The sequence below is a fragment of the Ambystoma mexicanum genome, chromosome 13 (genome assembly GCF_040938575.1).
Source record: "Ambystoma mexicanum isolate Mex_15411 chromosome 13, UKY_AmexF1_1, whole genome shotgun sequence".
Lineage (NCBI taxonomy): Eukaryota > Metazoa > Chordata > Amphibia > Caudata > Ambystomatidae > Ambystoma > Ambystoma mexicanum.
Window position 1 is genome coordinate 405032495 of NC_090938.1, and position 27660 is coordinate 405060154.

Genomic DNA, 27660 nt, shown 5'->3' on the forward strand with positions numbered 1-27660 from the left:
TCGGGTCGGCGCCATATCTCCGGCATTCCGAACCCCGGCCCCTAAGGGGAAAAAGACATAAGCGTTAGCGCTTGCTGCAATAAGACTATGAACATTATTATAAGGCTTGAACTTTTGAACTTGCAACAGAACTCTTACAGCGCCTTACCTGAATAGTCAAGCCTATTTGAACTTCCAACAAACCTCAATCCAGTGAAGTAACTGGGTTTCAACGCGCCCCTGCATCAGAAGCAGGATGGAGAACTCATCCTTCCAGACCCTAAGGTGAGACTTCACAGGGAATCATGGAAGGGAATCGTGGAGGGTTGGAAGGGAGTGGGAGGCTTGAGCATTATTCCGTCAGTAGGTAATACTCCCTTTTCACGCACAGGGGAATATTCCTGCGAGTCAGAGAAGCCAGAGTAGAGGGGCCCTACCTGTCCATCTTCAGAGTCCTGCGCTTCACCATTGAAGAAGCCTCAGCACTCAAAGCCAGATCTGCGCCTCCGTGGGAATCAGGTGAGCGTGACAGAGGGATGCGTCCGTCACGATCGTCACCTCCGTCCAGGGCAGCCAAAATGGGGCCTCCTTCATTAGATTGCCTTTGACGGCCCACCACAGAAGGTCCTGGGCGACTGAGGGTGGCACCTGAATAGGGTCCGAGAGCCTGCCAGAGGACTGAGACCACTGGAGCTTGAGTGCCCACTGCAAAGATCTCATCCGCAGACGAGCCTCTGGCACCAGAAGAATGCAGGATGGCATGAGGCCGAGCAGTCTCAAGAACTCGGACGCTGGGAGATTCTGGGCACGTTGAAACTTGTGCACCATCTGCTGAATGTGAAGAGCCCTCACCTGGGGAGGAAAACACTGCCCCAGGGACGTATCGAGCACTGCTCCGATGTACTGGAGCCGCTGCGTTGGTGTCAAATGGGACTTCTTTAAATTGAGGGAGAAGCCCAGCTTGTGAAGGGAGTGGCAGGTGACAGACAGATGATCCAGGACTTGCTCGGGAGAGCTCCTCCTGATCAACCAATCGTCCAGGTAGGGGTAGACGTGAATCCCCCCTTTCCTGAGATGCGCTGCCACCACCACCATGAGCTTGGTGAAAACCCTTGGGGCGGAGGTCAATCCGAACGGCAGGACCCGAAACTGAAAGTGAGAGTCGCCAACTGGGAACCTCAGGTACTTCTTGTGCTTGGGATGGATTGGCACATGGAAGTAAGCATCCTTGAGGTTGAGAGACACCAACCAGTCCTGAAGTTGAAGGGCCTGGAGGACTTGAGAGAGAGTAACCATCTTGAACTTGTCCTTCCTGAGGAGTTTGTTCAAACCGCGCAAGTCCATGATGGGTCTCAATCCCCCGTCTTTCTTCGAAATCAAAAAATAAGGGGAATACCATCCCTTGTTCCTCTCCGCTACAGGCACCAGTTATATGGCGCCTTTCTCTAGCAGGGCTTGAATTTCCTGCGCAAGGAGCGGACTCTTCAAAGAGAGGTTCCCAGGTGGATTGGCGTGAGGCCTCTGCCGAAAAGGAAGACAGTAGCCGTGGGTTATGATCTCCAGAACCCACATATCTGAAGTAATGGCTCGCCACTCTACAAGATGCTGCGCCAGCCTTCCCCCAACCAGCGAACCATGGGACCTGGCCTCATGACTGAGTGGTAGCGGCTGCGGCGTTGCCTGAGGGCAAAGAGGCAACTGCCTGAGCGGCCTTGGCACCTCGAGTACCCTTGTTTCCACCTCTGGCACTCTTACGGTGGCCTCTTTGACTGCTAGCTCCTCTCGCTTTACTGAAGGACGAGTAATAGCGAAAGGAACCACCCCTCCATTGCTGTCCCCTAGAACGAAAAGGCGGAGGTTGGCGAACTGCAGCGCCCAACGACTTCGCTGCAGCTTTGGAGGTCTGCAACCTCTCAAGACTCTCGAGAGCCTTGCTGCCAAAAAGATGTTCACCATCAAAGGGCATGTTGAGGAGCCGGGACTGCACATCAGGAGCGAACCTAGACTTCCGCAACCACGCAAACCTGCGTATCACGGTGCTCGCCGCCATGGACCGGATGACACAATCTGCCATGTCCAAACCCGACTGAACGGCCTCACACATGGCATCCTTGCATCATAGCAAGGAAACCATCCCGTTCGTCCCCTTCGGGAATACGTTCAGCCGCTAATGCAACACAGTTCCACAGAGTGTGTGTGAAATGAGACAAGGCACATATGGAATTGGCCGCCTGAAGCGCCATACCCCCTGAAGAAAACACTTTCTTCGCCCAGCCGTCAAAACGTTTGTCGTCCCTATCCGGAGGGATGGTAGGATACGACGCCTGCTTTGCCGGTGCCGTAGCCGCCTGCACCACCAAACTCTCCGGTGTGGGGTGCCTGGACAACTAGCAGGGGTCGCTACTGGCTGGACGGTATTTTCGCGACAAAGACTTGCCCACTGCCGGGAGACTCTCCGGAGCAGTCCAAGCCGCCGCCACCCTTCTCTGCAGAGCCATATGAAATGGCAAAACCGGGTCAGTGGGGGGCCAAGATCAAGAATGTCCATGAGATCATCCTGAACGAACTCCCCGGGGGGAGCTGACCAACCCAAGTACTCGGTGACCCGAGACATAAGGCGCCGTTATGAAGAATCGGCATGAGTGCCAGGCTCCGGCATACAAAACTACACCTCCGGAGAGGTGTCCAGTCCACTGGCATCATGCAGTGACTGCCTCAGGTCATCAAACTGGCTATGGCCCGAGATAAGCTCATCAGGCACCGTAACCGGAACCAAGCCATCATCAGAGCCTTCATCACCCTCTGAAATGTACTCCAGACGGGGAGAGGAAGACATCTGGGGACCAAAGCAGTGCCTGACCTTAGCCAGAGCCTTTCTAGGGGCTAACTCTGTGCCACGGGGCCCCTCCGACACCACCGCCTCGAAAGGCGTCGAGGGCACTGATAGAGGCGGCGCCGGCGTCGACAGAAACGGCATCGACGTCGAGCAAATCGGCGTCGACATCAGCTGCAGCGCCGCCAGCATCGACGGTGTCGACACAGGCCTCGAAGCCGGAGCTCCGAGCGGGTCTCTCGACGACCTAGGCGCCGACAGCGTCGACGACCCCCTCGGAGGCAGAGCCTTGAGAGAAATCGTCGACGTCTTCTTCGAAGACGGCACAGGATCACGCGGTCTCGAGCGCGTCGAGGACCAGGACCTGGAACGGGCATGGCGAGAACGGCTACCCTTGTCCGAGCGGGACCTCTCCCGCGAGCCGTGCCGACCACCTGAGCCCGAAGGCATACGAGCGGTGTCTCTCGACCGTGGCGACCGACCCCACTCGGAGTCGCGGACGGACTGGTGCCCTGCGATTCAAGAATCGCTAGCATCTGCTTCCCGAAGGAAGCCCATTCCTCCGGTGTCGCTTGCATGGAGGGATAAGCGACCCGCCGACGGGCGGAGTCCTCGGAAGAGGACGGGGAAGGCGACCGATGCTGGCGCTTCCGGAAATGCCTCAAAGAGGCGGAGGAGTGGCGAGACTGGACTTCCGATGATGACGAGGAGAGTAGCCCCTCGAGTCATCCGTCGAAAGCCCAGTAGACCTCTACTTCCAGGGCTTAGACACCCGACCTACCGACAGCTTCTTCTTGCGTTCCCGCAAGGCCTTTGCCGTGAGCGACTGGCAGTCGACACAGTCGTCCGTATCGTGGGCCTTCCCAAGGCACCAGAGGCAGGCGTTGTGCGAGTCCATGACCGACATCTTGGACCCACAGTCCCCGCATTTCTTGAAGCCCGGACGCGGGGTTGAAGACGAAGTAGACATCATCACGAACAGGTCTTCACAAAAAACCGAACAGGTTCAACGAACCGAGAAGAAAACAGCAAACTCCAAAGAGTCGAGGCTTATCGAGATTCACGTAGCGGACACGTTCGCGGAAAAAATGCAACTGAGGCTATGGCCGTCGTGCGTCCTGCTTATCACATCGGGTGACGTCGGCCGTTGGAGGAGGTCCTCGGGGACGGCGCATCGACATCATCGACGCAGGACGCAGACGACAAAGATTTTCCGAAGCAGCACAGCTGTGGACATCACCTGTCATAGATATGGAATACGTCAGAGGACCCAATCCCCTCGAAATGGACAATCCAAAGACTTTATAGACTTTTGGAGAAACGAACTGCTTGAAACGATCGAAAAGATCGAACTATATTTCATCAGCATCCACTTGTGCTCTTATGAACATTCCTGAACAATTTCGACTATTCAGCTGGACTGAGAAGTTGTTCACGTCCCTTTTGGCCCCTGGTGTACAAACTTCAGTGAACTCTAAAAGGTTTCAAATTGTTCAATACGAGTTATTTGTGAATTCCTCAGAATCAGCATTTATTGCAATTAAAGAAGAACTCGGAGCCTTGAAGCTTGTAGTGTCGGAGAATTGGTATATCCTCAACCTCTTAATGGCTATGGAGGGCAGGGTTTGCCAGAAGATCAGGAGTATGTGTTGCACATATGAACCTCCCAATGATTTGGATAATGGAACTCTGACTCAGACGATTGTTGCACTTGCTTTTTAAGTGGTAGGTCTACTTTGTGTTATGGTGATCAAAGGTGCACTCCTACAAAAGTCAAAACGTTTGGGGATCTATAGAATATGGAGGGAATGTTGCCTAAAAGAGAAATCATTCTTAAGACCCGCCGGTTCAAATGAAGGAATGGCCTGCAAAGAGGTTTCCTCTGGTAGTTGAGACAAAGCAGGTCTGGATCCCCTACAGATATACATAACATAGACGACTGAGGATTCCTTCAGCCCTCCAACCACTCTCCAGTTCCCATTCAAAGATATGGGGCCATTCAATCAGGGATGTCCTACCAGCCTCCATTTGCATGGGCACAGACACATGGATGAGAGTTAAAGAAGGTTAGAGAGATTCATATCAGAACAAGCTGGATTCTTTTCTGTCAGAGGCTCCTGAGTGCCCTCTGTTCAGAGAATGCAACGGTAAATGCCCACAGATAGCCATTCCTGCTGGGAAAATAGAGAAAGACTACCAACAAACTAGTGTTTTGATTAGCATAGCTTAAACATGCCAGGTTGTTTTTTTGCCACTAACAAAGGACAAAAGGCTACCTCAGGCTAAAACCGCTACACCGCGGTGCCACACTTTACCAAGTAAAAAGTATAATACTGCCACCAGCATTCGGTAAACACATTGGATGTGGACTCACCCAGGAACAAGACAGAAAGGGTAAATGGAATACCCTGTCCTGGCAGCCTTATGGGCTTATATGATAACACACTAAAATAATATGTTACACTTAAAAGTGAAGCTTGGAAAAAGCCTCATTCAAAAATAAGGTCAGGTCAAGAAAGAAGTCAGCCAAAATTCTGTGGGGTTCACTAAATGAGTCAAAAAGCAGTGAACAGGAGAAATCATTCCTAACAGAAGGCTACTCCCACAAGAGCATGACAGGCTCTGTGCGTACATTGCTACAGGATCTAGGATTTCAGTGGGTTTGTGTACCATCTATTGCATAGAGGACACACTGATATCCCGAGTATCCAAGGCCCTATCCATAATGATTGCAAAGGATGGTCCTAAGTGGGATGGAAAATATATTTTGGGAGGAGGAGTTATCCACAATCTCCACCAGTACTACTTAGAAGGGAGACCAGGAGGCTTCTACTGAGTCAGACTCCAATATGTTTTTCAGAATTCTACAGAGGTAGATTCCTTGACATTTTCATCTAGCATACCTTTCTTGGTTCAACAGGAGAGAACAGCGATAAGGATCTCACCAGCTTCAGGGGCAGTTGCAGTTTTAGTCCAGGTCCTTGTGCCATCCATGGAAAGGCGATTCAGTCAGCAGTAAACTGGCCTACAGGGAACTCTGAAGATGCTGCAGTGGGCCTCAGCACCATGGGGCTTTTATGTGGATCCCCCACATCTTTCACATCAGTGCATGGCACAAACACAAGGATGATGTAGAAAAAGAAAACAGAACTATGTTGTGTAACCTTCTTTTTGCTTCTCAGAAATGTGAGGTGGGTTTTGCTGAATGCCACCTCCCAGTCTCTAATCGTAGGCGCTGGCATGAGATACATCCCTTTGGGGACAGGCAGAAGGAGGCAGCCAGAAGCCATGAGCAGGGCACTATTAGGAACTCTCTATACGTACAGCTCTGAAAGGGAGGACGTTTTCTTGTGGCATGTACTCACTAATTTGGGCCATCTCTATTTGAGTTGCTCTGTGAGAGAGGGATACTTAAGATGCAAGGTAGTGGAGTGCCTGTATGCAGATTTCGGAAAGGCAGGAGAGCAATATTTCATTATTTTAGCTTGAGCTTTTCCAGCGAATGGGAACTGCAATACTATCATGGAACATAATTGTGTGGTCTAATGCAGGTACTAGTATTAGACAATTCAGTTATGCTTGTACTGCTAGTTTATTTTGTATAAGACCCCTCTCCTAAATAATTCACAAAAACATTGCTTAGGTAGTGAATCTTTGCTAATTGATGCTATTTAGCATGAGTATAAGACAACTGCTAGAGACAATATCGGTCTACAAGAATGTCAGCATAAAACTAGATCAAATAAAAAATATATTAACAGAGAGCAAGTTTACCAATGTTTAATATGCAGACCGTATTTTTTCCTTGGGTTAGGGAGACTGTCAGTTCCTGCTTGCAGATACATGGTAATTTAGTGCACTGAAGCATTAGATAGTCTCTGCTCCTATGGACAAATGATGTTAGGGAGACAGTTATAAACCCCTGTATTGAGGGTCTTTCTTGGTCGTTGGTGGCAGTTGTGGTAGGTCAGACACGGGAGGCCTATTTGAACGGTGATCTATTAATAAAAGTAAAGAAAACCTTCTCCAATCCCCATCCATAAAATGGTTTCCCAATGCTAGAAAAAAAATATGGATGCATGTCAGGACGTCTCACAAAATAAGTTCAGTCCGCCGTCCCAAAACTATGCTAACCTTTGACTATCCTAACTCTATTAGAAAGAAAAAAAGGGATTCTAAGCTAATGTTTAGACTAGGGTTACTGCACCCCAGAACTAGTGCTTGCTGGTTTTCCGACCTCCACCCAATGGTTCATACAGTCCCCCGACATTCAAAAATAAAAAAATGGTTTATTCCAGTTGTCTCCCAAGTAATATCCGAGTCAGGTGCTTGGGTTTTATCCCGTCTCCACGGATATGCAGACTTGACACGGAAAGGTTGGTGCGCCTAGACCTTCAGACCGGTCTGCTCTCTCTATTGCTTTTTGTAGAGTGGTCCCCCTTTCTGCCCCGGCTGGGCTATAACATCTTTAGCCCCGTTGAATTCTTGGCCTGGTTCACATTTTCTTGGGGTAGTCCTTCGGTTAGCCCCTCATGGGCTACGAGATTCACAGGCCCCGTAGGCTGCTGGGTTTCATTCACTGCTGTATGGGGCACTCCTTTCTGTCAGCCCGTCACAGGATATGGGCTTCTCTGGCCTTTGTGGTCCTGCATCCTCTACTATCTCCAGGTCAAGGGGGACAGTGGCTCAGAGTGGCTTCTTCCTGCTGTGAGCCTTGGCGTCGGTGTTCCGGTACACTGGTACCTCTTGACCTCGATGCTGGTGTGTTAGGCAAGATTGTATGCAGTACCCTTTGGGTGCACTACAACAACCCTGACCTCCTGGCAATAGGAACCCAACCTATGGTATAAGCTTGTACTCCACAGGTTGGTAGCGTGTTGAGCAGCCAGGCTTATCTCAAGAGGGGTCACTGTGAGCTGTAGGGGAGTTACACAGAGATTCACAGTGACTAGTATTCAAATAAACACTTTCACAAAAGATTTCTTGAACAAACAGTTATTAATTTATTTATCAGTCAGTTAGAATAAGCCTTCTTCAGAAGGGAGCAATGTAAAAGCAACACACAAATACACTTCAAAACTACACACTCTTAGTTTCTAAATCAGTAAAGACCCTTTTGGGACGGCCCACAGTCACAACCTACACCCTCAGGTGATTTCAATAGCTAGGGTGCTGGGGGCATTAATATCGTACTGTTGCATTTAGAATACTCTTAGAACTTCGTCAAAGGAAAAGGTTATTAGAACAAACAAGAGACCACAAATATTCTTAATCGGGCAAATACTTCTGGATCCCCTAAGCAGTCATTAAGTATAACAGGTTAAGCCAAAGTCAATGGGGAAAAGTTTATACGAGCTGAAGCACTTCTGATAGGTAAGTAGAAAAGTCTTTGCACAATGTTTTAGAAGTCTTTGAAGAAAAGAAGAATCAATGTAGGGCCACAAGCTGTTTAGGCTTGTGAGTAGTAGAAGATGCAAGAAACTCTACAATAAGAGGTAAGTTCTCTCAGACTTTACAGTACCTTTGGATTGAAGAAAAAGTGCAGCAAATGACACCGGTTCCTGTGCAGCTATGCAGATCTCATTGTTCCTGGGCCTAAGTCGTGGGGACAAGAGGGAGGACTTCTGGGGACTCCTGCACTGCAATGGGACGGTCACCGCTCGCAACCGGCAATCTTCAAACAAGTGGCACTTCGGCGTTTCAGCTACTCCCCACTACCGCAAAATAGCAACACAGCGGTTTCTGGCTGTCGACATGGACTTTCCTTGCTTCTGGGGTCCCGTACACTCATTGAGAGGGCTCAGGCTTGGTCAGTCCTGCTTCCTGGGAGTCCTGAGGATCTTCCTGGAGCTCTTAGCCAACTTAAAAGCAACGCACACAATCTGGTGTTACTCTCCCCGACGTTTCAGTTTCCAGCAGCAAATCTGTGGAAATGCAACAGGTTCCAAGACAATGTCCAGGTGGCTTACTTTGGAGTTAATTGGTTCCACCAACTGAAGGGGAGAAGCCGTCCTTGCAGGGGCTTCTCTGTCAATACGAATTTGGAGTTTCAGCACAGCAGCAGGGCTTCACCGGGCAAACCAACGGTCCAGGAGTTACAGCAGACGTCCTCTTGAAGTTCTTCTTCGGTTCCTTCATCCAGTGGTCGACTCTGCCTTCCAAGCAAAAAGCCTCGCCTTTTATTCTGTTCTTTCCAGCCCAGCTGTCAGTCACCCAGCAGGGTGGCTGTCCTTGCCAGACAGCCAGCCAGCCAGTCACTATAGAGTGCATTTGGGGCTCCTATGAGACTAAGCACAGGGAGTTTCGGGCACCTCCCTCACTTCCTGCCCCCACCAGACACCAAGGAGCCAGAGGCAGGCACCACTCGTGAACCCCACCAAAGGCAAAGCAAACAAAGGGACCAAACCTGGTTTGGCGCGCAGAGTAAATCTCAAGAAGGACCTTTCCACAAAGAAATGGTGAAAAAAAGAAGATCAGGGCCATTTTGACAAAAATGGCCCCCTTGGGTGCTTTACTGGAGCTGTGAACGCAGCCCGCAGTAAATGCACACCACAGTAGTTAAAAGTAAACCACTGCCACCAGCCATTCCGTGAGGAAGGGTAACCTAAAATGTTACATGAGAAGTTAGACAAAGGGGATACTAAGTAACTCCTCCAGCATCCTATTGTAAGATAGTGTGTGCTGGGTCTAGAAAGTTACAAATGTAAGTAAAGTAAATTTCACTTTACTGCTCTGGGAAACAGTAGTTTATCCCAGAGAAGGTATTTAAACCTTGGGGAAATCTGAAAGACTTCCCTGTGCCACTGCAGTGAAGGTGCTGTGTGATCAATGTAAAAGATGATGCCTATGGAGTTTGTTAGACTTCACAAACAAAAGAAACACAGAGTCAAATCACATTAAAATACATGGGAGAGTGGGAAAAAGGGTCTCACTCTCTACAGGTTAAAAAAATCAATTCCTTAAAATTGAGAAGGGACGAATTCCCTGGCACAGAACAGACTCCATTTTCTAAAGGGACTGCGTTAGGCATTTGCAAAGACAAATGTGAATCAACATTTAATGATACATTAAAGAACACATATCTCTCAAGGCCACTCCCTTCATTGCTGAGAGAACAAGGGCTACACCAGTGAGCTTAGATTCACACAAATTAGAATTGTATACTACTGCATGGTGCTCTAGGCCCTCCTAATGTGGGACATGATATTTCTGGGCATGGGAAGGATTAGTGTACTTCAATCTGGGTTTGAGCTGGTAAAATCCAAGGCTTGGTTGCGGGTAACTCCTTTACCTATGCAACAAAGTCATAACTGGCAACCCCATGGAGATAGGCAGAATTTGTGCACGTGCGCTAAAAGGCGAAAATTTATTTTTCCAATACAGATGTGCAATACAAACCATTAAGACACCCAGACCAAAAGTAGCGGCCCCTGCTTAGCGTACTCATTGATGTAGTATTTGAAACCTGCCACTCTGCTTCTGCAGTGGTTGAAGTCTGAAACAGAACAATCTCAGGCTTACCTCTCAAAGAGAAATCTATCTTTGATGGCACTCTCCTGTTTCACATTCAGCAAGTCAGACAAATACTGTTTGTCCTGAAAAACACGCTGCTTAACTGTCAGTCATCGTTTACTTTCTGCCTGGTACTATCTCACATTTATTTTATGTTTGCTGAAACACATCATAATCGCTCTATGATGTCATCTTTTGCAACTTTGGACAGAGTTTACAATAGAAGTGGTTTCTGAGGTCACTTTGAAGGGGAGGACCAGGACTAGGAAACACTTAAAATATACCTTCCACTCACGCTAACAAGCAGCAGATGTGAATACTCTTAATCCATAACCTAATACTCATAAATGCACTTAAAGATGCCCACTTCAACTCCCCTCGACAATCTCCTGCCCTTTAGCACTTTGAGGCAGACACTGGGCAGTACTAAGTACTACATCAACAAACTAAGATTGAGGTCTGCTTTTCTGCTCCTTTTAACCTTTCTATCAAACAACCAACCTCCTTCCTTTCATCTTCCCTCATCCCCCAAAGCCCTTTGAAGTAAAGAATTTGTTATATCGCTTCCAGTATGCTTTTTGTCACTCTTAATAGATATTATGTCTGTTTTTTGCTGTTAAATGGCTTATTAATGCTTTTATATGAACAAAATTGCTTAAAAAGTAGCCATTTCAACCAAATTGTTTCCACATTGTCTTTTAAAACCACCCAAACATTCATTGAAATGATTAGTCTTGGTTGCTACGTCTGTTTGCACAGTGTAATATAGGGGCACACTGACGCAGGGCCACTTTTTATTCCTAGTCCACCCGTGCATTCAGCAGTACTAGTGCCAGCCTTAATGCCGTCAGGTGAGAGGGAACAAGGAATATTGGCCCAAAGAACTAATTCAAGAGTGGTCAGTGTAAAGTATCATATCCCAATGTATGATACAATGAAAGATCAGCAAGGAGCTGCAGGCTTAGACAAGAATGTGAGAAATGTGACCTTTTTTTCTGAATCTTCTTGAAGGATGGGCAATGCTTCTTTGTCGAACTAGGGAGGGCTTGCTTGTGGAGTTAAGGTCCCACAGCATCCGCCTACACAACAGGGTGAAGAAGAGGGATTCCAGGAAGACTATTCACTCCTGGAGAGCGATCCAATGATTTTACCTCTTCTTTTTCTCAGTGTCCACTGAAATGAACTCTGGGTCGGAACCTTGTGTCACAAACAATCCAAGGTACACTATTGGTGCCAAGACTGAGAACGGCTACCCCAAAGTTTGTCTGGCTCCATGAAAATGGTTTCATTATGCTCTTGAAAGTCCATTGGGTGTGAGGATTGGCAGCATGAACAAGGGTCCACCTCTGGAGCTAGGCACAAGCACCATTGTTACAGATCCATGTCAGACATCGCCCCCTTGATATCACTGCAAGGGTTGAAGCCTTCGACCATTATGTATAACATGGTGGAAACCATCCAAAACAAGACAGTAATAACAATCATGGAGGCTGGATCCCAGATTGGCATCTTCAGAAAAAGCAATTAGGAATACTAGGCAAAAGCAACTCCACATGTGAACGCAAGATGTCTGCTCTGATGCTAGTGGTGCTATAGTTTCTATGGTGGCTGTGAAAGCGCGTCTCTGATCCTTGAATGACATATCGACAATGATGTCAACTAGAGATACAAACGTGTGAGCTAATAGGAGAGGTACTTCCCTTGTGGATAAGAAAAGGCACAGCCACTTTCGGAACAAGGCCAAAAAGAAAAAGATGGAACGGCTAGCAATGATATCCAAGTGTTATCAAAATAGAAGGGAGAATGTAAAGTGAGACAAAAATAATTGTCAGAGGATACCTACAAGAGATGAGACAGAAAGACACATGGGTAATGCTCAGGTCCAAGTATGGGTTCTGAACTTCTCTTGCTGCCCAGAGATGGGGTGCCAAGGCTTCTTACCTAATGCTTGTTGGACCACTTGCTGCAACATTCACCCTCTGGTGGTGGGCCCTTGATGGGTGTTTGTGGAACCTTCCATCACACTCATTGCAGAGTGCCTGCTGACAGGTGGGGCAATGTACAGAGGTATTCTGCTCTCCACAAAGGCCACACGACAATGCTGTAGAACAAAAAATAAATGATTGCCAGCAACGGAAACACACCACCAAAAGAATACAGCCAGTACTCGCACAACTCCTACAACACTCCAGAGTCAGTGCATCAAGTCCTGTCGCTCCACAAACACCAGCACTCCTACAGCCCAAAATCAAATTTATTTCTCATGGGTCTGCAATGTCAACACTTCCATACTATTATCTAATGCTCTTAACAGGCAGCACTTGCAGTGCCCAAAAAACAGTACTCCAAAACATTTCCCTTCAGCCTCCCCACTATCACTGGTGCACTCAAATATGGTACTACTAAACCATTCCCCAGAGACAACCAAAGAGTTTTCCAAGTGAGGTAGTATACAGGACAAAGAGTAGGGGGCTAAGGATGGAGTATTGAGACAGCTGCAAGTAGAATAGTGAGTGCAACGTTATACAAGCCCAATGCAACAGTGTGTTATTAGTTAGATTGCTAGAAGATAAACCAGGCAAGTGATTTTACTGAGAACTCCTGCTTCATCACCTATTCCATTATATTGTGATCAACAGAGACAAACAGTGGAGAGTTGAATGAGAGAGCAATCAGTTGGAAGAAAAGACAGCTGCCGTTTGGTTTCTGCAGAACTACACTTCAGCATTCACATTAACAGTTACTTTGTGTCACATTGCATACGTCCTGTGGTAAGGACAGATGCCAAGACTTGTGTCTATGATCCTGGAGTTGGACAAATTAAAATGATATCTATGCACTGGTCACTTCTACAACAAGACCCAGTCATGTTGAACATACAAAAAACATACCTTTAAATGATTTAAATGCCCAAATAGTGGTGAGAAAATAATCAATGTTCATCTTCCTGCTCCTGGTACAAGAATGTGATGAAAGGGTATCATTTCTTTCATTCAATCATGGACAAAAAAAAATCCTTTTAAAGATTTCACCAAACGTACATCAGATCATGCCCTCTTGCAATGTACATGTGATGAAATATACGTTGGACAAACATTGATGAGATTGCTGAAATAATGTCTCATTGAACATAAAATCGATTTGCAACAGAAACCACTTTACAGAAATGGATCATAACTTTGCTTAGATTAGGTCTTTGATTCTTGAACAGGTTAAACCTCATCTACGATGCAGAGATGTAACCCATCGTTTATTTGTGAGATGTTTTGGGGATTTATTATTTACAAAATCAATACCCCAAAGGCATGAATAATCAGTTGTCCTGGAACGTTTACCATTAGCATTTTGCTAATTTATTAGTTTCAGTATTTCATTTATCTTCATGAGGCAGGCATCATTATTAAGGACATTACTACGCGTTTTATCCCTTTGATGACAACTTCCTTTCAGACTGTTTTCCTGCATGGTGAGCTTATGGGTTAATGAATGATGGTGCTTTTGAAATAACACAACTGTTAAAGAGGTTTGGCATGAGTTCACACATATTGTACAGGTATTTGGTTCTGCTGTATAGGTATAAAAGGATCTTGTTGTATCGTTATAAGTTAGTCATGCAGCTTTTTTACAAGAGCAAAAGAAGATATTTTCTGAACTTTTGTAGCGTTTGATAATGGAGTTCTTTGAAATATGCAGTGCCTTTACTTAGAAATGTGGAATGATTGTTACGCATGAAATGAATAAACAAGCACCCTGTTATCACATCTGTGCATCTAAAACAATTCTTTTGAACACACATGGAAAAATGTCCAACTGGAGACCGAGTTTGTGCGCGGATTCAAAATGCTTTATGTCCACTGATTGGTGATGTATGGTTACAGCAGAAACTAGAATGAAAGTGGGTTTGGAGGCATTTGATGAAACACAGTTGAAGGAAGATCTGATGGGGAAAAACATAAGGGGGAAGACTCGTATTGAGCTTGGGAGGAGGAAGGTTTCTGGGGGATGGTAACAATTAGTTTAAAACCAAGGGGTGAGTGGGTGCAGTCTTGGTTAGAGTGATGTATTGCCTATGTGGGTTAGTATGAGACTATGAGTTATATAAGGTCTTGGGTTGACAATTTAAGGGCCATAGTGGTCAAGATAGTCAATAGAGCAATTTGCTGCTGTAATAATAGGGGTGACTTTGATGGGCCAAGTGTGAAAGAGGCAAGCACTTGTATTGGAGCACAAGGCATAAGCGGGCGAGGGGCGACCCATGAGGGCAGCAAAGGGACACTTTGGTTGTCGCAGTCTTGTTATCGAAGAATAGTGCAAAGTTCTCAGCAATAAATGAGCAAACTGTGGCAAACAGATTCAATGTAATAATATGGTTGAACAAAACTGAACATAAAATTAAGGAGAAAACCTAGCCATGACACTAACTAATTTTACATTAACATTAATGTACTATATAAGAGTAAGCAAATAACAAGGGGAGTCCTGGGAGACGCTCTGCCAGACATGAGTCCTGGTTACAAGAGCCTTACCCAGAGTCTTTAGCTCACTATATTTCACAGAGAAGAAATATGCCAAACATATACGTCTTTGTCCTGCCCTGGGGCAGTCCAGCACCGAAATGATAGGCAATTTTCCTCTGAACAAGAGTACCAACAGCAACCCCAGACATGTGTTTCGGTCTGGTTGAACCTCATCAGTAGGGTGTAGCTGTGCCTCTCTAAGAATAGTGAGCAAGGGGTCCATGTCTGGATTCCCCTAGTAATTTAGGGTGAGACCCAAAGTTACTTGAAATATGCAAATAACATATCAGTCTTTGTCCTGATAGGCAATTTTCCTCTGAACAAGAGTACCAACAGCAACCCCTTGTTCAGAAGAGAGTTGCCTAGCATTTCGGTGCTGGACTGCCCCAGGGCAGGACAAAGACTAATATGTTTAGGAGATTTCTCCTCTGTGAAAGATAGTGAGCTAAAGACTCTGGGAAAGGCTCTTGTAAAATAGGACTCATGTCTGGCAGAGAGTCTCCCAGGACCCCCCTTGTTATCTACATAAGAGTAAAACAAAACGAATAGCGAAATTGAACATAAGACATTCAAATAAATACATCTATCCTAATAATATTTTTAGTTTTACTAATGTGACCCTCTTTCACACATTTTAATTTGCGGGCATAACCCTTAAACCGGCCACCCTGTCCCGTGCTGCACTGCTTTTACATTTTCTTATTTGGAATGTAATTTGATATTTTAAAACAGGGAAGCACCTGTACTTCTAGCATCTTTCATACCCTCTGCCACTCGCCTCATTTGGACTTCCTCATACAACGTCTTGCCAGGAGTGTATATTAAGTTGCCCAGCAACTTTGGGGATTATTTTTTTTTTTAAAGTTATAGGCTCTAAGATACTATGTTCCTTATATGGTCTTATTTTTAGGTTGGTTATTTTAAGAATTAATAATTTGTACCTCTTTATATTCCGTTTTTTAAATTGCGGAGAGGCGAGCTTAGGGTCAACGCGCCTGTCTTGGAAGCAAGACAACTCAGAACAACACAGGTTTGAATCCCGGACCTGTGCTTAGAGACTGATCTCCGGTATTAAGCGCATTATAAAAGATGAATTAATTAATCTTTACTATGCAACAACAATGGGCTGGGGTCTACAGCGATTGGAAGATGTGAGTCACTATGGTCAATTTGGGGTAACAAATGGAGCATCTAGTGTAATATTAATATTTGTTGAAATCTGGGGAAGAGCAAAGGATGGAAAACATTGTGGGATACAAAATGTTCTCCAACTACAGAGAAATATGCAAATAGAAGTCTTGGTAGAGTGTCGATGGCACTCTGAGCAGACATCGGTTAAGAATGTGCAGATTGAGAGGTGTGGCAGGCTGGAGAGCGAGGTAATGGGGATATTTAAATGAACAACTAATCACACGTGACAGGGTCAGTTTGGAATTAATGTGAGAAATAAAGATGCATGAAAGCATGTTTCCGCTGGTCTAGGTGAGGACTGCGTGGATAAGACAATGAGTGAAGAGCAGTGTTGACACAGGTGCAGGGGTGTTGCTAAGTCTGGAAGAGATCCGGGGCTACACTAATGTCAGGACTAACGGGACTCGGGGCTAGCTAGCATTTGGTTTGCAGCCCCTGAGATTCTATCCGGGGCTACAACCAAAAGACCCAGGGCTATAGCCCACTTATCCCCCCAGCAACGCCTCTGCACAGGTGGATGTAAAGGTTAAAAATTAAGCCATAAAAACGTGCTTGAGGAAGCATGTCACAGCCAGCACTTCTACACAAACTGTAGCACCCTGAGGCCTACGGGTATGAGACGCGGTACAAAAATTAAAATAAAGAAAATAAAGAAACTCCCAGCAAGTGTTTACAGCATGCGGTCTATTGAAGTCCCCGCTCGGTCAGCACTCCGGTCTGTTGAAGTCCCCACTCAGTCAGCACTCCTAAAGCAACACCACAACACTCCATAGACAACCGCAAAAAGGCAGTGCTCCTAACTCCGTTTTTATGGCACCCCCATATCTAGCACTCTTATGCCATTCCCGACAGTCACTCAATAGTCATACGACATCCACAATAGCTCCATCAAAACAAGTTTTCATACACCATTTCATTCAGCTACCACAAAGTCAGTCCTAAACCAATCTCTATAGCTTTCTGACAGGGAGTTCCCCTACAACATTCTGCACAGTTACTCTCAAAGCCATTACTCTTAACCCACTTTCTATCGAGGACATCCAACCGATCAACATGATTCTGTAGCCTGCAGAAGGGGCATCTTTACCTGAAGGTTGTTGATTGGCTGGAGGACTGGGCATCACTATTTCACTTTGGGCAGATTGATCTGGAATTGGATAGGAATCTGCAGTAGGGGCGGGCTTCTGAAAAGAAAAACAACATCTGTCTGCCAAACGTAATGATGAAAACCCCACTTCAGGCTCTGCCTTTAAAATCAAAAGTCTGCTTTTTGATATCTCTGCCTCCTTTCCCTAATTATCTTGGATGGCTGGACACAATTAGGAGATTGGTCAAGGACTCTGCTGAGTCTGTGAATCAAACCAGTGAAGATAACCTCTAGCATGCCAACAGCCTCACTTACATATCTTTGGATGCAGTTGGTCCTTGTTAGGAGGGATTTTCAGAACCACTACTATTGTATGGCTCTGGGAAGCCAACCCTAGTAGACCTGCAAGATTTGCACAACGTATAACCAAACACTCACTGGTAGAGTGGCTCAGCAGTAAGGCTTAGATTAAGATGATGAGCAAACAAGTGTAAAGTACAGTTAACATTCACAGTGGCTTTCAAGGAGTATTGTTCACAAAAGTGAAGTATGAAATATATGAATGTTTAACTACACTGATGCATTAATCTAGGAATACCTCAAGTAAAACTCCATGTACACAATCACATTATATGTATTCAATTGGGACACCCAGCACACTTCAAATCAAAAGACAGTTATTCGGTAATACAGTGTTAGACAAGATAATGTGGGGGAGGGGGTGTGTGTTAACAGTCATCATTAGTCTTATACAATTCTAAGGCACACCAACACTTGGTAAATTACCTTCAGCAGTCCAACCATCCCCTAGGATCCAGTATTCAATAAGAGTACAAGGTAGGTAGCCAGTTTAGTGGAGTTTACAACAGTTACCAAAGTTCTCCCATAGGATTCAATGCGGCTCAATGCAATAGTTAAGGGTGGTTCTATATGACGGAAGAGGGGGGAGGGCAGTAAAAAGTCCCCGAAATTAGCACAGCATGGGATAATTAGCCCAACCACTGAAGAGCACTGGTGAGGGAAGGGGGTGGTGGGTTAGGGAGAATTTTCAAAAATGTGCTAATTCTCTCTGACCCCGAGCAACTTTGCTGAATTTTGAGGACTTTCTTTTTTTAACCTGGAGAGAGTGAGACCCTTTTTCCCACTCTCTCATGTATTTTGAATGTGAATGTTACATCTGTGTTTCTTTTGGTTATGGAGTCTGACAAACTCCATAGACGACATCTTTTACAGTGTGTGACACAGCACCTTCAGTGTAGTGACACAGTGAAGTCTTTTAGATTTCCCAAGGTTTAAATACCTTCTCTGGGATAAACTACTGTTTCCCAAAGCAGTAAAGTGAAATTGACTTTACCTAGCAGTGTACTTGCTAGACCGGGATACTGCACTGAAGGTGCTGTGCGTCACAATACAAAAGGCAGATGCCTATGGAGTTTGTCAGAGAAAGTCCTCCATCCGACAAACAAGAACTATCAATTCCAACCGCCTGATAATTCCCAGATTCAAACTCTCCACCATTGGTGGGAACAGTTTCCCGGTGAAAGCTGCCATGCTCTGGAATTCGCTGCCACACAACCTAAGAGCTGACCAACCATACTTACACTTTAGAAAACACCTCATCAGTCACCTTAACTCCAATAACCCTTGTATGTAGCTGCACTTTTCTATACCTAGGCATAGATAGTGATACCTTGCTCGCGACCTCGCCCTCGCCTCTAACAGCCCTTACAGCACATATCTGTACACTTTCGTCCTGTATAGATATTGACCTTTTATGTATGAAGATTTGTATACATTTCCATACCTCCTATTCCTGTAATCCTGAATATTTTTTCTCAGGAGTACCCGCCTCTAACAGCCCTGTACAAATTTGTATATTTGTATATTTACCCCTGCCTAGATATTGACTTTGTATGTATGAAGATTTGTACTTTTCTTATTCTGTAATTCTGGTTATCTCTATCACTACCTCAATGTGTATATTTCTGCAACATTGTAAGCTTCGAATTATCTTCTGCCTGCGCCCTGTTGCCCCTGGGTAAGGTGCGCCATACAAATAAACAAACAAACAAACAAACAAAAACAAAGAAATCACAGAGTCCAAATCAGATCAAAATACATGAGAGAGTGAGAAAAAGGTCTCACTCCAGGATACAAATTAAAAAGTCCTAAAGTCCAGCAAAACAGCTTGGGGTCTCTAAGGTTGAAGGAAATTAGCACAGAAATGAGAATTCTCCCTAACACCCACACAAGGGCCAAGGAACGTATGAGGATCCGGAAAACCTCAAGAACAAATATATCCACTGGATCCGGCATACAAAAGGTTGTTTGTCGGTAATCAGAGAGGACCTGGTGTTCTGCCAGAGGAGCAGGTCACAAGATCCTCATTTTGACTATACACGGGTGTTCTTTTGCTCGGGGGAACAAGTAGAGGGTCTATTGAGTATAGCTCACAGGACTCAGTTAGGAAGTCCGCAATCGCCTTAAGATCTCCAGAGTTTCTGAAAATATGGAGGACTATCAATAATACTAGTATTACAGAAAGAGACTATCGGTAACAGGGTGAATATTTTAGAACCGGGAGGGAGCAGGAGGAAAAATAAGGAATCAACCAAACAAGCCATGTGCCCAGGTGACCCAACATGTGTATTGACTGGGAGGGGGCCAGATCAGTCCAACCAAGAAGGAAGGGGGTTTCTCCCTAGTTTCCTGGAACATAGCGGTTTTGAATAGACATTTGGATGATGCAAATTGGTGCACCTTCATAAGAAATGTTAATGTAATAGTGCTACAGGAGACGTGGTCCCTTGATCTATTCTTTTTTTCAAGGATATCAAACATTCCATGTACCAGCCACAAAGGGCAGACCGAGTGGTGGTCTGATGATTTGGGTGGAGGTTAGCTTGGGTTGGAGGGTGGTGTTCCAGCAAACGAGTACCGTAGATTTGCAATGGTTATCCATCTTAGCAGGAGAACATGAACTAATAGAATCGTTTAACATCTACAATAGACACTCGTCCAAAATGGGTATGGCGACAATATCTAGTTTAAGGGACAGCTCGAATACCACCCAACGGGGAAAAGCAGGAATAGCTTAATACTATTAGTAGGAGATTTTAACCTGCAAATTGAACCAGTAGCAATACTGGAAGGCATATGGGATGATCAGGATGTAGCCTGGGACATTCCTGACCGGATAGCACTGCCCCCAGTGAGACTCCACCACCTGGCAGCAGAAACAGCATGTATATTTTATAACCTAAACCTAAGAGCGATGAGCAAGGTCGTAAAGACCAGCCTGCTTCAAACACCTTTAGGGGCCATAACAGGTCCTCACTTATAGATTACATTCTTATCTCAGGTGTTGCTTGCGCCCGGGTAGAAGATTTTGAGATTCAACCTAGAGTGGAGAGTGACCATTATCCCTGGAGAATACGAATCAGTGGTCAAGGGATAAGGAGTGGCAATCACAGAAAATCAATACATGCTCAAAGCCTATTAATATGAGGCCATGCACGTAAAGCAGTGAAGTGGGTAAAAGTGTTGGAGGAAGATGGAAAACCCTTACCTTATACGGCAATCATCTCGGACATAGAAGCCACCTGTGACCCTGAATCTAATGATTCATGTATATTAGAAGTTTATGAGAGGCTAAAAGAAAACATATTCCCTCACATCTCGGTATCTAAGCGCACAATAAAAAAGAAAACCCTTAGCAAAAATGAATGATGGGAGAGTGCTGAGAGGCAAAAAAGAAAATCTTGGGCTGTATGGACTTTAAGAGGGATGTAGATAAAAATAAGTTAGATTGTGCACACACAGAATATAAAAAAATAACATCTTTAAAAAAGAAAAACGGTGAAGCATGTCAGAGGCCTTGGAGAATAAAAATGATATTCTATTTTGGCAATTTGTAACTAACAAGGACCCGAAGGGTGACTAGACACTCAACTGCTGTATAGGAGTAGATGAATGATGCCTCCATTTTAAGAACTTGTATGGGGGCAGGGAGAAAAGCAGCTCTTCCAAGTTTGACAAATAATGAGGTTGTTCCTTTGAGCGACGATGGGCTGTGTATAACAGGCAGTGTATAACAATAGGAGATGTAGCGCAGCAATAAAATCCTAAAAAGGTGGTAAAGCAGCAGGGCTAGACCTCATCCCTGCAGATTTGTTTAAAGATGAGGTGGATATTTGGGCACCAATGTAATGTAGGATATTTAATGCTCCCATAAGGAAAAGAGTGATCCCTGAATCTTGGCATAAGGCTACTATAATTCCCTTATATAAAAAAGGTGCGAGGAACAGCCCAGCCAACTATCGCCCGATATCGCTCCTTGACAACGCAGGTAAACTATTTGGGAAGATTAAATTAAGCTAGCTTCAAGAGTGGGTTGAAGGCAACAATGTCATAAGCGAACTACAGGCAGGTTTCAGAAAGAAGAGGAACCATTGATCGTTGCTTCCTGTTACATATGCTGATACAGAAATACACAGTATTGAAGCAAATAAAATTATATGCTGTATTCCTCGATTTGAGGACAGCATTTGATGCAGTATCAAGGGAAACATTGTGGAAACTTAACATTGCGTAAAGCTCCGGCACATTTGGTTGGGATAATCAGACTCCTCTCTTCAAGAAACAGTGCTGTGTGAGGTAACCGAAGCCTTTGATGTAAGAAAGGGGGTGAGGCAGGGATGCGCCCTGGCACCTCTTTCATTCAACCTGTACATACATGAGATAATAGACAGGTTGTTAAGGGAGTGCAGGACTGCCCCAAAATGGCCATGGATAAGTATCCCATGCTATTTTACTCGGATGATACTGTTTTATTGGCAACAACCCATCAAGACCTGGAAAAAGCACTGGCGATATTTAAGACCTGGAACTGCATTTGAATTTAGATACATCGAAGACAATGGTATTCAAGCCCTAATTCGTGAAATCTAAGCCCCTAGTGTTAAAGGTAAATGAAACCCAATTAGATCAAGTCAAAAATGTTGACTACCTAGGGGTTCGCTTTCAAGAATCAGAGGAATGGACAGCCTAAGTGAAACGGTCTGTTATTACCCTAAAAGAAATGTGGAGGTTCTATTCAGGCTTTCCATGCTAGTCATGGAAGAGGAGCAATTTCACCGGAACTTGATCTATATGGGAAACAGGCCGTTGCGGCTGCTTTAAATGGGGTGGAATTAGGAAGGTCTGCCAATCTGGCAATACTATCAACTAGCGAATTAAAACATTAAAAAAAAAATTGGTTCCGTTACCTAAAAGCACTCCCTCTGGAGCTCGAGATAACCCCACTGGCCACATTGGTATCCATTAGCCAAGTAATTTACTGGCTACGACTCTGGAACCAGGAAGGACTGGAGAAATACAGAGATGCCCTACGCCATGTGATGTCCTTGGATGATGGGAAGACAATGGACTGGTTATGTCACGTTAGAAAAACCTCTTTGAACTAGGAGGTGGGGATTTATGGGAAAATCCTCATAACCAGGCGAGCGGAGTAAGGAGAGTGCCAAGGACCAGTTGATGGCCGGTGCCCTGAAGTTAAAATTAGGCCCTGCATACCTTGAGCTGATGACCCCCGGTAAGTATATCTAGACCTAATAACTCCCCCGCATAAAAAGTCCCTATACATGCGGGTGAGATTGGGAACTCCTCCAGTGGCAGCTTTTACACACATCTGGAAAGATCCGTCCTCAAATCTATGTATAATGTGCGGGGAAAAGACAGAATCAATGATGCATTTTATGTTAATGTGTGGAAAAACAAAGCATTTGCGTCATATGTACCAGAGGCCAGCATTGCGGGGGGCAGGGGTAAGAGATACAAGAATAGCAATGTCATTTTTGCAACAGTGCACTCTACCTCATGTAGTTTATGATGTGGCCCAATACACACATAGGTCTTGGTTACTGAGAAAGAAGCTGTCGAATATCGTTATGACAATGTAATTGGGTTATAAACAGTACAGAGGCTGCGAGCGGGGCTCTCCTCTGTGCCTTATTCCTAAAAGGTTGTTCAATGGCTTAAGTTATGATTTACATACTGTTAACCTTGATATTTCTTATATGAATTTTATGTATTGTATTTTATGCATTGTCTTGAAGATTTTAAACCAAATAAAAGCGTGTTGACTGACTGACTGGTTTCTTGGCCCAAGCAAGGCCTGTGTCTGTAGTAGCTTTAGCTGCTGAATGCATAATGTTGCACTTTTCTTGCCCATGGTGCCAGAAGCACATGCTGCTGTACAGAATGCACAACCCTCAGCCTTCCCTGTTCCATGCCCCTGTGGAAACCTTTGTTTGCAATAGTGCCTGTGCACTCTGTCAATACGGACATCTATGATTTTGTGGCTGGAGCCACAAGGTATATTCTGTTTATGTTGAAATGTAATTTTAAAATACTCAAAGATATTCAATTACAAGAAAAGAAAAAACAATTACTGCCCGAGGTCATTCCTTCACCTGTTCTGTAATTTAGACCATCTATATACGCAGAAAATGCACAGTCTTTTTCCATGATGCTGAAACAGGACGAATATGCAGGTTGAGCACACCAGTGCCTTTGCATTAAGTACAGGAATAAAGAACGACCTGCCAGTTAAGGAACACCTTCGGTTCTAGGACAATATTACAAACATAATAATGACAATTCTGAAAGGACCCTTCAAATCATAGAGACAAATAGACAGGCACATTTAAAATTGTGCAAATATTTGGTGCCTTTGGAAATAGATAAAACGAACTGCGGATTTTGTTTCCCACTTCCAAATCTGAACCTCTATTAATCCACTCCCTCTCCCCCAACACTCCACACTGAGACAATCCACCCCACTCAATATTTGGACTATAGGCAAGAAGAAATAAGAACAAACATCTCCGCCTTTCCCCTTTAACCGTGAAAAACAAAAAATCTTTCAAGCTGCCACATTTTACACAGGGTGCCATTTCTCCCATTCTGATAATATCTTGTCACTATAGTGCCGCAGGGAGGCTCAATAGAACAATGTCTGTCTGATGTACCTGCCCACGGACTGCTTTGAAGGACAGTTAAAAGCAAAACAGAGAACCAAGTATAGGTGATCCATTCCAGGTTTAAAAAAATGTCAATATTTACTCAGACACTTACATGGACAATGGACTCTGCTTTCCCATAACTGTGGCCTAAATGCCAGAGGAAGAGAAATATGAATCCTCAGCCAAACCCACATATGAGCCTAATAACATAATTAATAGTTTTGAAGAGTGTTTCTTGTTTTCTTCATATCAGTTTTCATCAGTGAGCCTAGTCAGTGGGAGAGAACCTGTAGTCTCAGATTTCAACCAGAAAGCATTAGCAGCGTTATGTGAGACATTGGTACATAACGCCAAAGTTTTTTTTTAAAAAATACATTTTTACTGATTTATTCAAACAAAAACAATACAACCACCCACACAGTGTATGCATCAACAAAACAAATGTTCATCAAGTTATTCTGGCCACTGCTTCCCCCATCCCACCCCCCTTTACGAGCCTATTTGTTCCACGCACTCTGTATCTGCCTAGCGTGGTGGGGTCTCACACACTGTGGATCCTGTAAGGTCTTGTGTCGTTCCAAACAACTCTGCTATTCAAGATCTCAATGCTATCAGGCTTCCCGCCTCCTCCTCTCCCCCTACATTGCTTGCCTCCAGCCATACCATGGTGTCTGCCTCCGCCCATTTCTGCAAATCCTTCCACTACACCTCCACCCTTGGTATATTGACATATCTTCCATCCCATGGCAATCCTTTTTGCAAGCACATATGCTAAATGCTTCAATTTACTAACATGCTTAAGTTTCTGCGATCTGGGGAACCCCCCAGCAAGCAAGCCCAAGCTGTATTTACAACCATTGTGACCCCTTTTTCCTCTAGTTTATGTGCTACTTCACCCCAGAAGCGCTCAATTACCAGGCATGCCCAGAACATGTGCACCATGCCAGCCTTTTCCTCATCGCATTTGGGACACGCTTGTCTCCCAGTGTCCTTGAACTTGGATATCCTATCTGGTGTCATGTATGCTCTATGCGTAATATATAGCTGTATCTGTTTCAGTCTCACATTCCTTGACACCTTCTTGCGGTATCCCAAAGCACGTTCCCACAACCCGAACTCTAGTGGGGCGCTCACTTCCGCTTCCCAGTCTAGTCTCAGTTGTATTAACTCCTTCCCGACCTTGGACATCATCATCTCATAAAGTCTGGAGATCTCATGCCCCCCCTCTGTCATATCATATATCATGTCTACAGTAGCATCTGGTTCTCCCTCCAGTACCGTTTCAGGCCATGTTCTTCTGATTCTCTGGACCATCATGTGATATGTAATATACAGGCCCGTGTGTAACCCCATCTCTTCCCCCAGCACTTCGAACTCTATGATGGTCCCCTCCAGCCAAATATCCCCCATTGTCACCACCCCAACCGCCTCCCAGTGGTTTCTAAGTATCATCCTCAGCTGCTCATCTCCCCCCGCCAGTGCGACTAGTGGTACCTGCGGGGAGCATGGGAATGGGTTTTCCATCATCTGGCACGCTCGGCGCCACATCTCCCACCCGAGCTTCATCATCTTGGGGTGCGATTCCATTTCTGTCTTGGGCAGCCAGATCAATTCTTTCAGATAAAATGGGGCACAATCGTGTCCAAACAACCTGGGTTCGGGGGTCAATTCATCTGCGAGCCATTTAGCTATATATTGCAACTGGCTCGCTACATAATAGACCTCATAATTAGGCAGTATGATTCCCCCTTTTTCGTAAAAGTTCTGCAGCTTCCATAATGCCACTCTGTTCCGGGTACCATGCCAAAGGAAATCCCTACACATGCTGTTCAGTTTGGTGAAAAATTTCTTGGGTATCAGATATGGAATATTTCTGAAATAGTGCAGGAGCCTGGGCAGGACCATCATCTTAAGCATCGCCCCTCGACCCATCATTGCTAGGGGCAACTTCTCCCAGAACTTCATGCACTTCTCAATTCTCTCAACGGCTTTTACGGTATTGTGTCTGTGCTCCTCTTCCACCGCATGGTACACGTCTATACCAAGATACCTAAATGTGCTAACCGCCCATGGTGTTTGTAGCACTGGTAACCTCCCCATAGGGATTCCCTTGTAACTACCCAGCGGGAAGATACTAGATTTTTGGGGATTCACCGCTATGCCAGATAGCCCTGCATATTTATCCATCACTTCTAGTATGTACTGGAGATTTTCCTCCGGATACCTTAGGTACAGCAGCAAGTCATCGGCATACAAGGAAATCAGGTGCCGTTCTCCCGCCACCTCGATACCTATAGTGTCATATTGTTGCCTAAGGCATATCGCTAAGGGCTCCAAGGCTAGTATGTAGAGCATTGGGGACCATGGGCACCCTTGTCTGGTGCCTCTACTTAGTTGCCATCTTTCAGATATCACCGACCCTGTTCTGACCCTGGCTAACAGTTCACTATATAGCATCTTTGCCCACCTTATGTATCCAGGCCCCATTCCGTAACTCGCTAAGGCGGCAAGCAGCCATGGCCACTTGACTGAATCAAAGTCCTTAACCGCGTCTAAGGACACAATTGCCATTTCGCCCTCGTTCTTGCTCCCCCACTCAACCACCCGATGGAGTCATCTATGATTATGAGTTATATTTCTATTCGGGACAAAGCCAGTCTGGTCAGGGTGTATTAGTTTGCCAATAACTCTGCGCAGTCTGTTCGCCAGGACAGCCGTCAGTATCTTACTGTCCTGGTTCAACATTGACAAAGGTCTATAGGAGCCACAACTATGCCCAGGCTTGTTGGGTTTGGGAAGCGGTATTATGATCGCCTCTCTGAGTGACTCCGGCAGCCGTCCTACCTCAAACGCTTCATTTAACATTTCTAACATTGGGGCGAGCACTTCCTCCTTATATACTTTGTAAAATTCACTCGGGAACCCGTCTGACCCTGGGGTCTTACCGGTAGGCAGCTGCCTCACCACTTCCACCAACTCCTCCAAGGTAATCGGTGCATCCAGCCCCTCTCTTTGCTCTGCACTTATCCTAGGCAGTCCTATGTCCTCCAGTGTTTCTGTGATCTCCCCAAGACTATTACCCTCCTCATCCCCATACAGTAACTTATAATATTCTGCAAACACCTCATTAACTATTTCCTGGGTGTCAGCTACACTCCCATCTTCTCTCGCAATCGTTCTAATCATGGGCCTGGGAGTTTCGCTCTTGTATAGCCACGCTAGAAGACTTCCTGTTTTATCCCCCTCGCATGCTGTCTCTCTATGTATTTTTTTATAGTTGAGGTTACATAATCTTTCCCATTGCTCCACACATTTCTGCTGCAGTTTCAGTATCAGTTCCATGTCTGCAACTCCCTCCTTCGATGCCTTTTCCAGTTCCCTTTAACGCCAAAAACAGTTAATTATTTTTCCTGGTAGCCTGGTCTCTTCCGCATTACCTTATGCCTCTCATTCTCTCTCCCTATCCTTGTACACACACCTCTGCCTCTTTCATGCATACCCTTTTCAAAAACCTCT

General features: G+C 45.3%; 1 protein-coding gene across 6 annotated transcripts in view; it reads right to left on the reverse strand.

Moving 5' to 3' along the window:
* Positions 1 to 27660, reverse strand: part of RNF31 (ring finger protein 31) — a 915252-nt gene that overhangs the window by 695989 nt on the left and 191603 nt on the right. For all 6 annotated transcript variants that reach the window (XM_069633995.1, XM_069633999.1, XM_069633998.1 and 3 more), the window contains exons 6-7: positions 17120 to 17216; positions 12266 to 12425 (exon numbers count right to left, since the gene is read on the reverse strand). In XM_069633995.1, coding sequence (XP_069490096.1) covers positions 12266 to 12425; positions 17120 to 17216 — 257 coding nt within the window. The remainder of the gene's footprint in view (positions 1 to 12265; positions 12426 to 17119; positions 17217 to 27660) is intronic.